At 39.6% G+C, this 16113-nt stretch overlaps 1 protein-coding gene across 1 annotated transcript; it reads right to left on the bottom strand.

Annotated features, from left to right (window-relative positions):
* Positions 1–586: 586 nt before the first annotated feature.
* Positions 587–12411, bottom strand: LOC129180105 (LIM domain transcription factor LMO4-B-like). The gene is made up of 5 exons (XM_054774193.1): positions 12118–12411; positions 9904–10140; positions 9711–9807; positions 6404–6562; positions 587–4450 (listed from the first exon to the last, which is right to left on the bottom strand). The coding sequence occupies exons 2-5, from the start codon at positions 10116–10118 to the stop codon at positions 4442–4444; spliced, it is 480 nt and encodes a 159-aa protein (XP_054630168.1). The 5' UTR covers positions 10119–10140; positions 12118–12411; the 3' UTR covers positions 587–4441.
* Positions 12412–16113: the final 3702 nt, after the last annotated feature.

Genomic DNA, 16113 nt, shown 5'->3' with positions numbered 1-16113 from the left:
CGTGGAATAAATAATTGATGCAGTATCAGCAGCTACCGTGACAAGTGGGACATTTTGGAGTAGCTAAGCGCATTAAGGTGCAAACTTTGATGGCTGCCAGGCAAGGTGCAAAACTGGAGCAGATGCTATCTTCCGCTAGCTGCTATCGGACCCAGATTAGCGTTAAACCTCTGATGGGATGATGCCCCGGAAAAGTTCAGCATTATAAAGGCACCCCGAGTTAAAGCTAATTAGAATGATTGTTTTTCAAGAAGCTGGGGATAATTGCGTAGGACAAAGCGTACAATAAACAGAAAACAACTCTTTCGAATGACGCGGACGAAGAGGGGACGACTCCCTTTTAATTAGACTGCTTTCAGATTAGGCTTCATTAGGGCCAGTCTGCCACAGGATACGCCCCAAGTTCAGCCTCCCAGGAGCTCCAGCAGCACAGATACACGGCTCATGTTTAATTGCTTCTGTAAATGGCCAAAGCTCAAGCCCGCTAATTCCATTCCTCGGGGTAATCAGCCATGTTTTAACCATGCAGGGCTAACTTGAGCCACCGTGCTAGCTAAGAGGTACCACCCTCACTGACGTCAACTCATACAGGAAAATCATTTTAATATGACTTCAAACCATTGTTTGTTTCCTCACATTGACCAGGAAGCTTGTGAAGAAATACAATTCATTTCAACAATCACAGGCAAAAACAATGGGTGTTTTTTGACAGCGTGTAACCCAAAAGAAGCCATGGTGACACTTTAAATGTACAGGGTTAACCCTATCCCTAACCCTGGCGTACAGTGGAACCTTGGTTTGCGTCAATAATTCGTTCTGATAAATCTGACAAAAGACAAAGAGGCAATGTTACCTATAGAAAGTAATCTACATTCCAATGAATCCGTTCCAGACACTCAAAAATATGAACACAAAATACATTTGATAGAGAATATAGTTTTACATGTGGAAAACAATGTGAAGCAAGTATCAATGACGATAGGATGGAACTAGCAACGCTTTAGGTGCTTTGTTTGGGTACCTGATTTTACAGTACAGGGAAAACTGGGGAAAGACTACTTTGTTATGTGCAATATTGCAACCCGACATTTTAGCCGACTCCTACAAAAAGTGGGGTGTACGAAAACCGAGGTTTGACTGTATTTGATACATTTAGAGGTGGTTGTCATGTGACTGTCTCAGGATATAGCTTCCCCAACATGGCAGTATGTCAGGTAAGCTAGCCTGTTTCTAAAAGTAAGTTTTTTGCCATTAAAGCTCATTTGAACTCAATTTAACAATTTTAATGCTTTAACAGGGTGTCAGAGATTACAGTTTAACTCTGCTTACTATATTTCTTCAGTGAATTAATTGAAACAAGCTGGGTAAATATCGCTATTGGGGTTTTACCCTTGAAATTGCTGCGGAGAGCCTGCTGTGATTTATTTGTCACAATAGCAAAAAATGCTAATAAGACACCCAATACAATGATTTTAAATGAATATATGCTCTTTGCATCAAGTGAAAGTACATTTGTGTTACATAAAAAAGGGTCAGGTTGACTTCTTTTCAAACAAGGATTTAGATTTAGATTTAGCATGGACAATGCAACACATGTGACATAACACATCTTTGACTTCAGTTAATAGTACAGTGGAACCTCGGTTAGTGTATGCCCCGGTTAGCGTCAAATGTACTCCAAAATGTTGCATCTCTGCGCCACAGCTGCCCTGGGGTAGCCTGGCAGAAACTAAGCTGCCCATTTGCACCTACGGCCTCTCCGACCACCACCATTCACATCCATACACCAGTGTGGGCAGCACTGGAGGCAAGGTGGGTGAAGTGCCTTGCTCAAGGACACAGCAACAGTGACTGGGATGGAGGAAGCAGGGATCGAACTACCTGCTCTATCTCATGAGCCACTGCAAATCAACATTTAAGGATACTTTAACTTTCAAAGACACAATGTAGCAGCTTTGGCTCCATTTTGGCTTATTACCTCCGCCAAGGATTTTATTTTTTATGTTTGTTTGTTTGTGTTCAAAATAACTTGAAAAGTTCTGAATGGATTTGGATGAAATCTTCAGGAATTGTCGGAAGTGTGATATGGAAGAACTGGTTAAATTTTGGGGGTGACCGTTTGGATCCAAAATTTTTTAAAGGATTCTTTAACATGCCGAGAGAGGAAAATTTTCTGTATTTGTGCATAGAACTCCACGAAAAATGGTCAGAGCACTTGGAAAAAAATACAGGACACGTTTCCAACAGGTTCTACAAAATACCAAAGACTGATCCAAATAATGAAATAATTCCGGATACTACGATCCAGAATAAGAAAAAATAGGGGACCTTTGGAATTTTATCATAGAAAGACAATTATATAGAGCCAACACATTTGTTGTATCTTCAAAAGCTAGGAGCTACATCCAGAAGAAAACCACCACTACGGAAAATGCAATTTTTGAGAATAACTACTGAATTAATATTGATATCATTATGAATCCATTGCTAATGTTATGTTTTCATGGTCAAGGAATCTAAATACACTGAGTCCCCAACTTACGAACATCCGACATGCGAACATTCGGAGATACGAACACAAGCTGACTGGTCTATATTTTCATGTATTTTGCCTTTTGGAACTCCATATTTATACTGCTACATGCTTGACCAGTAGAGGGCACTGTGACACTGGTGATGGGACCAACAGGTCGAGTAAGACGCTGGGGAGAGAAAGCTAAATTGTAGCTGTATGATACAACCCGGACAGAGCGTGTGATTAAAGTTTATGAAGAGTTAATAGACCTGCTTAATTCTACACCCCTCACAGAACACTACCTCTTTTAGAAGAGTCTAACGACGACGACCGTTTGTCCTTTTTTTCAATAACTCCTCCTCCTCCTCCACAACGACGTATGCTTGACCACTCCTCTTCAAAGGTAAATAACATTTATCAATATGTATTATTATATCATTTTTATTATTGTTTTTTTCATTAATTATCCTGGTTTAATATTACTACTGCATCCAAACTCATATTTACATACATACACATATACTGTATATGTATACACGTACATGTAGTACCTATATCATTGGTAATATTACCTTTTGTTCGACTTACGAACAAATCAACTTGCAAACGGTCGTCTGGAACCAATTGTGTTCGTTGGTTGGGGACTTAGTGTATGTAGATAAACTAAATATGGGGGGGAACTATGGTGCTCACCAGAGGTCCGAGTGCTTTTCTAGTTTTGCTATGATCAAAAGAAAAGCTAAGACTTTGAGATGTGAAAGACTATTGAATTGTAGAAATAACTCATGGCAGGGCAAGGAAGGTGGGATGGTGGTGTCTGTGTTGATCTCGCTGTCACATCGTGTCTTTGGGCAACAACACAATCACGTCTTCAGTGAAGGTAAAAGTCACCTTAAATGTTCATTTATCCCTTTCATTCATCATTTATATGCATTTCAGTTGTTCTCTGAATGTAAAACTATATTTGTAAAACTATAAAAACGTGTTTTGAGTGAACATTTTTGGCTGTCTGGTACGGATGAACTGGATTCGCCTTATTTCTTATGGGAAAAATTGACTGGGTTAGGGTACTTTATGGATGAATGAATTCTGCTTGGGGCAGCACAGTGGCCTAGTGGTTAGCATGTTGGCCACACAGTCAGGAGATCGGGAAGATCTGGGTTCGAATCTCCATTGGGCATCTCTGTGTGGTTAATGAGAGACTCGAAATCGGTTGTTTAGTTGCTTGTCTATATGTGCCCTGCGATTGGCTGGCGACCAGTCCAGGGTATACCCCGCCTCTCGACCCATAGTTATCTGGGATAGGCTCCAGCATACCCGCAACCCTCGTGAGGATAAGCGGTATAGAAGATGGATGGATGGTGTTCCGCTTGCTCTGTGGTATATCCAACATCAACTGACTTGAAACGGACCAGGCTTCTTTTGGGTTAAAAAAGTTTGTAGCATCATTCTGAGCCTTCAAACAGCTAAATCATATTTCACTGATTCACTTCTTATTTGACTGTATATTCAACAGTACTGTATAAGATGTCCGACAAACATACAAGAGACAAATCAGAGTTCATTCCAAACAATGACGCTTTAGGGCAAAACACGTCGTCATTTTCCAGCAGTCCATCAAACTCTCCATGAAGCATCTTTTGTTCCTTCCTCAGAACGATGACAAGGCCAACCATCATCACCGTGCTTGTAGTCCGAAGTCCAAAGAAGCCTCTGCAAATGCAGTCCACACGGAATGACAGAGCAATCTTATACCGAGCACAATAAACCTTGGATGCGGTGCATAGACTCTGTGATGGGACGACGGAATGGGATGTTTTTGTAAGAACGCATTTCAGGACAGGGATGCGTGGTGGTGAGCAGAATCCACAACAATGGCGACGATAGCAGGAGAGAGGAAGTAAAGTGTCGGCACACACACACCACTCAGCATACCTGCAGAGAGACGACAGGACACGACTGCATTTACACATATGGTCATCTTTTAACTTACGAACACAGTCTCATTGCACCCAAGAAACATCTCACTCCTTCGTGATGACTGTTTGACCTTCATTTCATGTCCATTCAATTATAGGTCAACTCAAACCCTTAACCTCTAACCGTAAACCCAACCCATCAGCCCCTAAACCTAACCCCCTAATAGTGACACTGTGTGTTGGCAAACACATAACATGATATGGTCCCGATACAACTTTTTCACTTCCGATGCAATACTGATATTGCAGCCAGACATCGATCCAATATGATATCACCCTGACTCATACATAGTTTTATGCATGTAGGGAAAAGTTTCATGAACAATGTAGGCACCGGAAAAGGCAGCAAGGCTTGAGGTGCTCAATGAAGCGTTTAAACCCGACATTACTCACCACCGACAAGGGGCTCGTTCTTTTCTGTTCCAACTAATGACTTTTTGCTATCTTCATGGGAGTTTCCTGTGTGAGGCTGCCTCAAACGGTTGGTCGTGTTAAACTTCCCCGATTCTGTTCCACCACAGGAAACTTGTGCATGACAAGTTTTGCACTCAGCTGCGACATCACTCCTACTCCTTGCTACTTTGTCAGCACACGCTGTTGTTGTGGTCATGTGGGCTGGAGCAGCATCTGGAATGGACTGCTTGTATCGCCGTGCTGATACGGGTGATGTTAAATGCAGGCCGATATAATTCTATACAGTCGTGCCTCGCTACGTCACGGTTCGAACATCTCTTTGTGTCACTCTATCGCGTTTTTTCAAAAATTAATTAATTAAATGACTGTTTCGTGGTTGACTATAGCCAATTATTAGTCAGAAATATTGAAAGACAAGTCATATGTAGTATTGTGGTCACTAGGCGTCAGTAATGACACAAAACATTGTTGAGACATGACATTACATTACACTACCGGAATCCTGCATAGAGTCAGCCATGGCATGTCCAACATGATTCTTCTCACATTCCGTTTGGAAGTGGTACATTTTTGACTTCGTCCTTTGTCCTTCTTCCTCACTCTGTTTGAAACCCTTTCTTCAGTTTAGAATAAATACATCAGAGGCTTAACTAGTTAGCTCACAAGTCTGCTATGCTTAAAGCCAGTCTTGTGTCCCTGCAGTGATCCCGTAGTCTGCGCATTAGCAATATGGTGTAAACAAAGGATAATAGGAGTGTAAAGGTGACTATAGGCATGTTTTTTCATGTCTACAGAGCTCTAATAATGGTTAAACAACGTATTTCAACAGTCATAAACAGGTTTTCTATGCTCTATGAAAATATTCTATTTATTAATATTGAATCCTGCTTTGCGGAAATTCACTTACTGCAGTTGTGTCTGGAACCACTTAACCGCAATAGAGAGGGATGACTGGACACATTTTTTTGCTGATATCTGACTGATGTCCGGATTGTATTTTCTATCTGTATTATTGTAATATCATTTTAATCTGTATCATATACTTTTCCTTCACCAGTTATGGACATTTTTAAGTACAAAATAAATACTTAATACTGAGTTCAAGAGTACAGTGGAATCTTGGTTAGCATCATTAATTCCTTCCAGAAGGTTCGACTCTAACCGAAATGGACGTTAACAAATCAAGTCTTCCCATAAGGAATAATGTAAATCCAATTAATCTGTTCCAGAAAGCCAAAAATGTTAACACAAAAGTTTATAGTTTTACATGCAGCAAGTTGGACTCACAAAGTATATTAACAACACGACAAGATGACAGCCATATTGTACGCTAACACAGAAATGCACGAAAACCAAGACAAAATTGTGGTGCAAATTTTTGATTTTAACTGAAAAACTAACCGGGGAGGACACTAACCGTGGTTCCACTGTATTTAGTACAACATGAAGTACAAAAGTTAACCCGAGTATTTTCTACACACCTACAGTAATTTACCTTTTGGTCTGTCAAGACAGAATTACTTGGAAGAGGAGGCAGGTGGCTGCTGAGCAGGGCAGCAGCGGGTCTGTCGTGCTCACAGAAGATTGTACCATTCATGTAATGGAAGCGATCTCCGGGCATGAGTCTGTTTCTGCACGTGGCACAGCTGAAACACTGCCGGGTTCAGAAACAACAAAGGGTCAGGAAATAGATCAAACCGCCACTACGACAACATAGCAGCTTCCATTTCTACTGCCGTCTCGTACTTGAAGACACTCCAGGGTTACTTGATAGTGAGCGGGGAAAATAAGGAGAAATAAGAAAAATATTACACACCCTGGTAGTTTTATTTAACAGAGAAAAAAAAAACAACCCAAAAACATTAAATAAAGTTTATAACATTATTAGTACAGTGGAACCATGGTTAGTGTCATGAATCTGCTCCCGAATGTCTGACTTGAGCAGAAATATACTCTAACCAAATACATTTTTCTCGTAAGAAATAATGCAAATGGAATTAATCCGTTCCAGAAAACCAAAAATGTTAACACAAAACATGTTTTTATAGTTTTACAATAGTAGTTTTACATATACAGTATACACAATTCTAAATGCATATAAATAAATACAAATGATGACTGAAAAGGATAAATGAACATTTAAGGTTACTTTTAACTCCACTGAAGACGTGATTGTTGCCAAAGACATGATATGGCAGCGAGATCAACACAGACACAACCTTCCTGTTTTGCCATGAGTTATTTCTTGGTTTCAATAGTGTTTCTCACCTCAAGTCTCTGCTTTTCTTTCGATCACGGTTGCCAAATAAGCCAAAATGGAGGCAAGGAAAGTTGCAAGTGCCATCATTTTGATAAATAAGATGAGAAACACTATTGACTTAAAAAAATAACTCATAGCAAAACACTAAGATGGTATCCATGTTGCTCTCGCTACCACATAGTGTCTTTGTCAACACATCGTCACATCTTCAATGAAGGTAAAAGTAACCTTAAATGTTCATTTGTCTCTTTCATTCATCATTTATATGTATTTAGAATTGTTTTATGCATGTAAAACTACAATTGTAGAACTATAAAAACGTGTTTTGTGTTAACATTTTAGAGACTTGTGGCGTAACTGTGTTTAGTTAGAAGTTAGAAAAATGACAGAGTCAACCGCTGACTACATCACAGACGTCGACAGAGCTGACTTCCGCTTCCTGCTTGCATGTCTTAGCAAGCTGCTAACAAGGATGTTTTGTGATAAAAATAGCAGTTGCACTTACTGAAAAGTGTACGCAAACAGAGGCAACATTTTGGCGTAAATTATCGACGTTAGAAACAAGCAAACCGGGTGTATGCTAACCAAGGTTCCACTATAATCAGATTTTGTAGAGCTTGATGGACAAGTAGAAGAGGTTTGAGAAGAGAGAAAACTAGAGAGTCTGCAATTTATTGAAAATGTCTTCTAAAGTACAAATCACAAGACCACTGCCTTCATAAGTACAAAACTGCATTAAAGTCAGCCTTTCATGTCATTTTGTGTCAGCCAATCATGTAGTAGGGTATTACTGTACCTTAGTTTGAAAGTCATGGTTCGGTCAACAACTTAAATGATTTTTTAAAAAATGAACACAAAATACTGCAAACTCTGAGCAGGTGATTCTCCAATAAACATGGATGCAGACAAGTGCAACGTAATACTTTTAAGCGTATGAATGGTTTTATTTTTATAGGATTGTCAAATGATAACATTTTTTTTTAATCACACTAATCAGTTTTCAAATTAATTCATCACAATTAATCACCATTTTTCAACTATGTCTGAAATATGCCCATTTTAAATTACAGGAGAGGATTACCGTAGTCCCTCGCCACACCAGCTTCACTCAAACACGTTTTTTTCCAAAAATATTAATAAATAAATTATGTTGTTTCATGGTTGAATACGGCCTATTATTAGTCAGAAAATATCTCTATTTAGGCGGGTTTTATATATTGTGTATTTTGTCAAAATGAAGCATGTTCAAGCATAAAAATGACTAAATGAAGTAAAATACAAATATAAGGCATTCAGAAGACACGTTCAAAGATGTTGTGATGATATGTAGTATTCTACAACGATCACTAGGTGTCAGTAATGTTACTGTAATGTTTGGTGAGACACACAAGTGCCAAACTTGATCGCTGGAACAACAGGCTTTTATTGCAGGTTTGAATGATCTCACAAGAGGCACAATAACTGGGGCTACTGTTGCGGCTGAAGTCACTTCTTGTCCTCCCGCCCACTGAGCTCCCTAAGCACCGGCACACATTTACAGCAACACACAAGCACAAGTCTTTTTATGTCTTAAATGGCTTATTTCCCCTTATTATGTCTACTATAATGGGTAATAGGAGTTTAAAGCTGACTATAGGGGTGTTATTTCATGTCTAGAGGGTTCTAGTAATGTTAAAAACCATATTTAGAAAGTCATAAACACTTTTTCTATGCTCTACCTATGAAAATATTCCATTTATAAATAAGGAATCCTACTTCGCGGAAATTCACATGGTCGGGTCTGGAAACAATTAACCGCGATAAACGAGGGATTACTGTACACAACTTCTACACTGTGATTCCGATTCCATGTGTTCATGGATCATCTGACATTATCATTATTGGTGAGTAGCTATACATTTTATACTTAAAATGTGTCTAAGTGTGCAAGTCACGTTTAGGGATTAAACCTGGATTGTGGCGCTTGTGAACAATGGCAAATGAAGAGAGAAGGGGTGCTGACTCTAACCTAATAATTACAACAGTCACTTATTGCAAATCTTCATCTGAAATTGGAGGACAAAGTGAACGTCAAGCTATCAAGAAGGTTTTAGGAGGCCAGGGGTCTCAAAATAGACATTTTTCTTGATAACTTGCATTTTTTTGCCATTCTTTCGCCATTCACTGGGGTGGGTATGTACACGACTGCATACAGTATTGCTGCTATTGGAACCCTAATTTCCTTGAGGGCAAATGCTCAAGGGATCAATAATCTTATATGTAATCTAATCTAATCTAAATGTCTTCAAAGCATCCTGAAAAAAGTGAAGTGGTACACCCCTCCCAAAAACTACACCTGCACTAGCCACTGAGGATATTGTTAACTGAATACCTCAAAGCAGTATTATCTTTGTAACGGTAGTATTCTTGATGCAGCTGTCCCTCATCTGGATCGTTGAGGGCGGGGAAAACACAATTAATTTCCTTCCTCACACTGAGGGGACAAAATCCCAGATGTTTCTGTCAAACAAGCAGCAGGCTGACGTGGGAGTTTGGGATTTACCTTGAGGTGGTAAACATTTCCCTGTGCCCTCATCACCATCTCATTGGCTGGGATGGACTGCCCACAGGCATTGCACGCCCCGCTGTGCCCAAACAGCCTGCAAATGAAAAAAAAGACACATTGCTCATTTGATCCAGACTCCAAATTCTAAAAGCTTGTCTTTCCGCTTCCTCCCCCCCACACAGGAGCTCACCTGATGTAGTCGCTGCGACACAGAATCATGCCGCCTTTGCTGTAGCAGCTGGTGCCAATGTCACCCAGCTGGGCTTGGCAGCAAGAGCACTTCAGGCAGCGAGTGTGCCAGTAACGCTCCATGGAGAAGAGCAGGAAGCGGTCAGCAATCTTCCCCCCACATCCTGCGCATGACCTCGGGGCCGGCGGTACGCCTGACACTTGACTGTTCACCATCCTGACCTGCCCTCAGCCGGTCCTGTACACACAAAACACAACACATGATCTCCACATTTACGGCAAATGTGCGATACTACACATTTTAGTATGTATACCAAGTCAATACAGGGCCAGTAAATAGAGATACTGTACTTGTACTTCAATATCAAGATCATTGAATTAATTTGTGATTTTCATTTGATGATCATGATTATAATTACATTTATAATATAATATAATATAATATAATATAATATAATATAATATAATATAATATAATATAATATAATATAATATAATATATATCCATTTTATATACCGCTTATCCTCACTAGGGTCGCAGGGGTATGCTGGAGCCTATCCCAGCTGACTTCGGGTGAGAGGCGGGGTACACACTGGACTGGTCGCCGGCCAATTGCAGTATAATATAATATAACAGCCCAGGGGGTACCCTGTCTCTCGCCTGAAGTCAGCTGGGATAGGCTCCAGCATACCCCCGCGACCTTAGTGAGGATTAAGCGGCACAGGAAATTAATGAATAATATGATATATTATAATATAATAATAATAATAATATACATATGAACAATATAGCAATATCAACAAAATAATACAATTTTTCCCCTTTTTACTGTACAGTACATGTAACTAAAGCAAAAAATAATGTCTGTAGTGCAAAATAGGTTAAGAAAAGCAAAAAACAGCATTGGCTCTGATTCAAATCCTTTTGGCTTTATGCCCTCAAGGCCCTTCTGTGTCTAAGAACTTATTCTCTGACTTTGTAAGCAATATATAAATATAGCAATATCAACAATGTAACAAACATTAACACCAAAAAAAATCATATTTGTGAAATAAACTGAAGAATATGACGCTAGTATCCATCCGATACTGATAATACCCGGTGTTTCTCATTTGTGGAAAGCCGCCACAAATAGATTTGGCTCTACCTGTTGGTCTTCATTCGTGAACACATTATGATGCACCTGTTCTGCCAGAGAATAAGAAGACGGAGCAGAGATCAGTATTGCCAACTTAGCAACTATATTGAGCGAGGATGCAGACCCCTCTAGAAAGCAACTATCGACAAATCTAGCGAAGAGACTTGAAAGCACGTATCGTTCTTTTTGACGAGCAGCAGGTGTGCTGTGGGCCCCTCCCATTGCAAAAGCACTCACAGGCGGCTCTCTCTTGTTTGTGACATTTTAGGAAATGACAGAACAACACAGCCACGGTGGGAACACTGCTACCTTTGATATTGATACTATCGATATGTGCATCCATGCACCCACCCCTAATAAGAACACTTTAAATGTGTTAATGTGTGTCCCATACAGCTTTGTGCTTGGCTTGAACTCATCAAGCCCCTAAGTGACATATAGGAACTATGTAGGAGTGGTTGTCATGTGACAATCATGTGACTATCCCAGGACATGGCTTCCCCAAAATGGCAGTGTGTCAGGTAAGCTAGCTCATGTCCAAAAGCTTATTTCTTTGGCATAAAAAGCTCATTTTAAATCCATTTAACAATGGGAATGCTTTAATAGGGTATAATAGGGCTTCTTACTGTAGTTCTTCAATGAATTCATAGAAAACAGGCTAAGAAAATATCGCTGTGGGGCTTTTAGCCTTCAAATTGCGATGGAAAGCCTGACTAACAAAGTAACGTAAGTAACATAACACTCGGTTTAACTAGTATTTGTATGGATTATTCTTATTTATATTTGATGCGACATTGATAATGGTCACATGTACTAATACGTGCATATATTGAACCCATGATGTAGCCTATGACATGCATATCTTATATTTTGTGGTAATGTAGCCTTGCATCTAGTAGTCGTAAAAATAAGTCATGTTGCATTGAAGTACAAGCACATTCTGCTCACATGATGTTGTTGCTTCTTTTTTGTGGAAGTATTGAGGGCAAAGCTTTTCTTCTTCAGCACTTTTTACAGCGTTTAAGTGTTCAATACACGAGAGAGGAAGGAAGGAAGGAAGGAAACGGACATGTTACCTCTGTGGAGTCGCGCTTAGGATCCTGCAGCTGAAGTTTAAACAAAAGAAGAATCTCACAAAATCTCACAAAGTTTAAAAGTCAAAAATGACACTTTGACACCTCCATGACTTTCAACAAGATCGCATCAAGAGAAAAGTAATCCCGCCTTCAGTAGTTTGATCTCACTTTGGAGCTCCACGGATTCATAATACGAATGAGAGGAAGCTGCCTCCTTTCCTTCTTACTCTTCCAGTGTGTCATTAAAAATGCCTTCCTCGACGGTTTCGAACGCTTGTGACAGCGACGCTATTCATCAAATTGCGCAAGGAGCGTATTTAAATTACAGAGAGCTGACGTACAGACGTCAAGGCAGGAGGCAGCCAATAAGAGAGCAGTGGGCGTGGCTTTAGTTACAATGATTTATGAGGTTCTCATCTTTCTGCTCAGACGGAGGAGCTTTGCACTGTCAAGGGCATGTAAAAAATACAGGATGTGCCTAAAGTCTGGACACATAGGAAAAATGCATATAATATACATTTATTTTAAAACACCTATATTAATAATAACCCTCATAACTCAGGTATAATACAAGGAGTCTCCAATGTCTGAAAACAGAGACAAATGATATGTTATACGTTGTTACGTGCATATAACATATATAAATATTTAAAAAAAAGTAATCCTAACCCTATATAAATATTAAATAAAATATTTTCTTATTTTCTATTGAATGTAATGTGTGTGTGTGTGTATTTATATTATGTTTGTGTGTGTGTGTGTATATACAGTCTTGTCCGTCAAGGGTCAAATAATATGCATATGTAAGCAAATTTTACCTATTCCTGGCCTAAATTAAGCATTTCCAAGCATAAAAATGACTAAATGAATGAAAACACAAATATAATGCATTCAGAAGACGCACCCAATGACGTGATATGTTGTGTTCTACATTGGTCACTATGTAATGTTACATTGATGAGACCACAGCCAACGCAGGAAGTACGCTGTCCCAAAAAACAACAAGGAATGCTAAACGTGAGTTTATGTTATGTCTTATTTTTTATCTTATATTTCTTATTTCCTCTTATTATGTCTACTATACTGGGTAATAGGAGCTTAAAGGTCACTAGAGGGGTGTTAGTTAATGTCTGGAGGACTCTAATAATGTTAAAACCCGTATTTAGAAGGTTGTAAACGGGATTTATATTTTTGATTTATGTATATTTAACTATGAAAATATTCTATTTCTTAATAAGGATCCTGCTTTAGGGAAATCCACCTACCATGGTCTGATCTGGATAAAAAGAAATAAACAAGGAATTACTGTGTGTGTGTATATATATATATATATATATATATACATATATGTGTGTGTGTGTGTGTGTGTGTGTGTATATATACACTGCTCAAAAAAATTAAAGGAACACTTCGAAAACACATCAGATCTAAACTGGGGGAAAAGTGATCTTGAATATCTTTCCTGATAATAAGTGGGTGACGTATTAGGAACAAAATGATGCCACATTATTTGATAGAAATGAAAATGATCACCCTATAGAGGGGGGAAATCAAAGACACCCCAAAAATGAAAGTGAAAAAATGATGCAGCACACTGGTCCATTTTGCCAAAATGTCATTGTAGCAACTCAAAATGATTCTCAGTAGTTTGTGTGGCCCCCACGTGCTTGTACGCATGCCTGACAACGTCGGGGCATGCTCCGAATGAGACTACGGATGATGTCCTGGGGGATCTCCTCCCAGATCTGGACCAGGGCATCGCTGCGGTACCTGGACGCATGGAGGAGGTTCCAGGAGACAGGTAGTTACTCCAGGAGAGCTGGACAGGGCTATAGAAGGTCCTTCAACCCTCAGGATCGGTATAGGCTCCTTTGTGCAAGGAGGAACAGGATGAGCACTGCCAGAGCCCTACAAAATGACCTCCAGCAGGCCACTGGTGTGAATGTTTCTGACCAAACAATCAGAAACAAGCTCCATGAGGGTGGCCTGAGGGCCCGACGTCCTGTAGTGGGCCCTGTGCTCCCTGCCCAGCACCATAGAGCTCGATTGGCATTTGCCATAGACCACCAGAATTGGCAACTACACCACTGGTGCCCTGTGCTCTTCCCTGATGAGAGGAAGTTCAACCTGAGCACATGCGACAGACGTGAAAGGGTCTGGAGATGCCGTGGAGAACGTTATGCTGCCTGCAACATCATTCAGCATGACCGGTTTGGTGGTGGGTCAGTGATGGTCTGGGGAGGCATATCCCTGGAAGGATGCACAGACCTCTACAGGTTAGATAACGGCACCCTGACTGCTATTAGGTATCGGGATGAAATCCTTGGACCCATTGTCAGAACCTACGCTGGTGCAGTGGGACCTGGGTTCCTCCTGGTCCACCACAATGCCCGACCTCATGTGGCTAGTTTATGCAGGTAGTTCCTGGAGGATGAAGGAATTGATACCATTGACTAGACCCACGTTCACTTGACCTAAACCCTATAGAACACCTCTGGGACATTATGTTTAGGTCCATCCGGCGCCGCCAGGTTGCTCCTCAGACTGTCCAGGAGCTCATTGATGCCCTGGTCCAGATCTGGGAGGAGATCCCCCAGGACACCATCCGTAGACTCATTAGGAGCATGCCCCGACGTTGTCAGGCATGCGTACAAGCACGTGGGGGCCACACAAACTACTGAGAATCATTTTGAGTTGCTACAATGACATTTTGGCAAAATGGACCAGTGTGCTGCATCATTTTTTTCACTTTCATTTTTGGGGTGTCTTTGATTTCCCCCCTCTATAGGGTGATCATTTTCATTTCTATCAAATTATGTGGCATCATTTTGTTACTAATACATCACCCACTTATTATCAGGACAGATATTCAAGATAAGTTTCCCCTCAGTTTAGATCTGATGTGTTTTTGAAGTGTTCCTCTAATTTTTTTGAGCAGTATATATGATTGTGTATATTTTATGTCCAGCCTTTAGGGACACCCTGTATACAGATATTATATACGGTATTTAATCAAATGTGATATAAGAAATACATATAAAAATATGTAGGCCTTCTCCACGTGTATAAATATGCTTATTTTTATGCCACATGAATTAGCTGTGGAAGCTCTCCTATCATCCACTGTGCTGTGTTGGCATCTTAATGCATTTTGCAAATCTACATGAATGTTCTTTTCTGCTTTGGTGTATTTTGTGGTCTATAAAATATCTAATACCGTACATGTAATATGGCTGTTCAAAGCAGTCATTCATACTTCTGAACAGTGAGGGCAGCAGTTGAGTAAAAACATATTTAACAAATAAAAACATTTTTAATAGCTCTACAGTCTACTTATCAAAATGGTGATACAAGTTTGACTTGTATAGTATTGCATTTGAAGTGTGTGCTTATTTTTCTTCATTTTTGTTTTTCACATAGTTTTCATAGTTTAATTGCATTTTTCACACTTCTAGGATGTGTCATGTTTAGATTTATACAGGAAGTACTGCGTTTGTGTAGTTTCAGATAGTTGCAGTATAAAGAGGCAGCCACTAGAGAGCAGAATAGACTCGTGTTTTAGGTATACACCCTGCAACCACTAATAATACTTAATGGTACACTGTTGACTTCCAGTAGAAGTCAGACGTTTGCATACACTCATCATTGGCATGGATATCTTATTAATTTGCCTCCTGTAATGAGTTGTTATAATTATATGTGGTACATCATCATTTTTTTTAAATAAACAAGAATTCGGTATGTAATAATTTATTTTGAACATGCTCAAATTGACACAGTGTCAGAATTATTCACACAGATTTAAACCGTGTCAGCAACAATTTTGGAGTGGTTGTCATGTGTCAGTCATCATGTGGAAGTCAGTTGCTATGGAAAGCCAAACGTGACGTATTGTTGTATATTTTAATACAAATTGTATGTATTTAATGGTTTTTAAATATTTTATTAGATTTTTTTTAATTCAATAATTTGTAAAAGCGTGTTTTGTATAATGTG

The sequence above is a fragment of the Dunckerocampus dactyliophorus genome, chromosome 4 (assembly GCF_027744805.1).
Source record: "Dunckerocampus dactyliophorus isolate RoL2022-P2 chromosome 4, RoL_Ddac_1.1, whole genome shotgun sequence".
Taxonomy (NCBI): domain Eukaryota; kingdom Metazoa; phylum Chordata; class Actinopteri; order Syngnathiformes; family Syngnathidae; genus Dunckerocampus; species Dunckerocampus dactyliophorus.
Note: the sequence above shows the minus strand (reverse complement) of the source record. Positions and strands in the feature narration are given on the sequence as shown.

Excerpts from the sequence above, each read along its gene's own strand:
- LOC129180105 (XM_054774193.1), bottom strand. The coding sequence starts at position 10,118 with ATGGTGAACAGTCAAGTGTCAGGCGTACCGCCGGCCCCGAGGTCATGC. Across the intron at positions 9,808-9,903 it reads TGTCGCAGCGACTACATCAG|GCTGTTTGGGCACAGCGGGG; the intron begins GTGAGCTCCTGT and ends TTTCATTTGCAG. Across the intron at positions 6,563-9,710 it reads GAAATGTTTACCACCTCAAG|TGTTTCAGCTGTGCCACGTG; the intron begins GTAAATCCCAAA and ends TGAACCCGGCAG.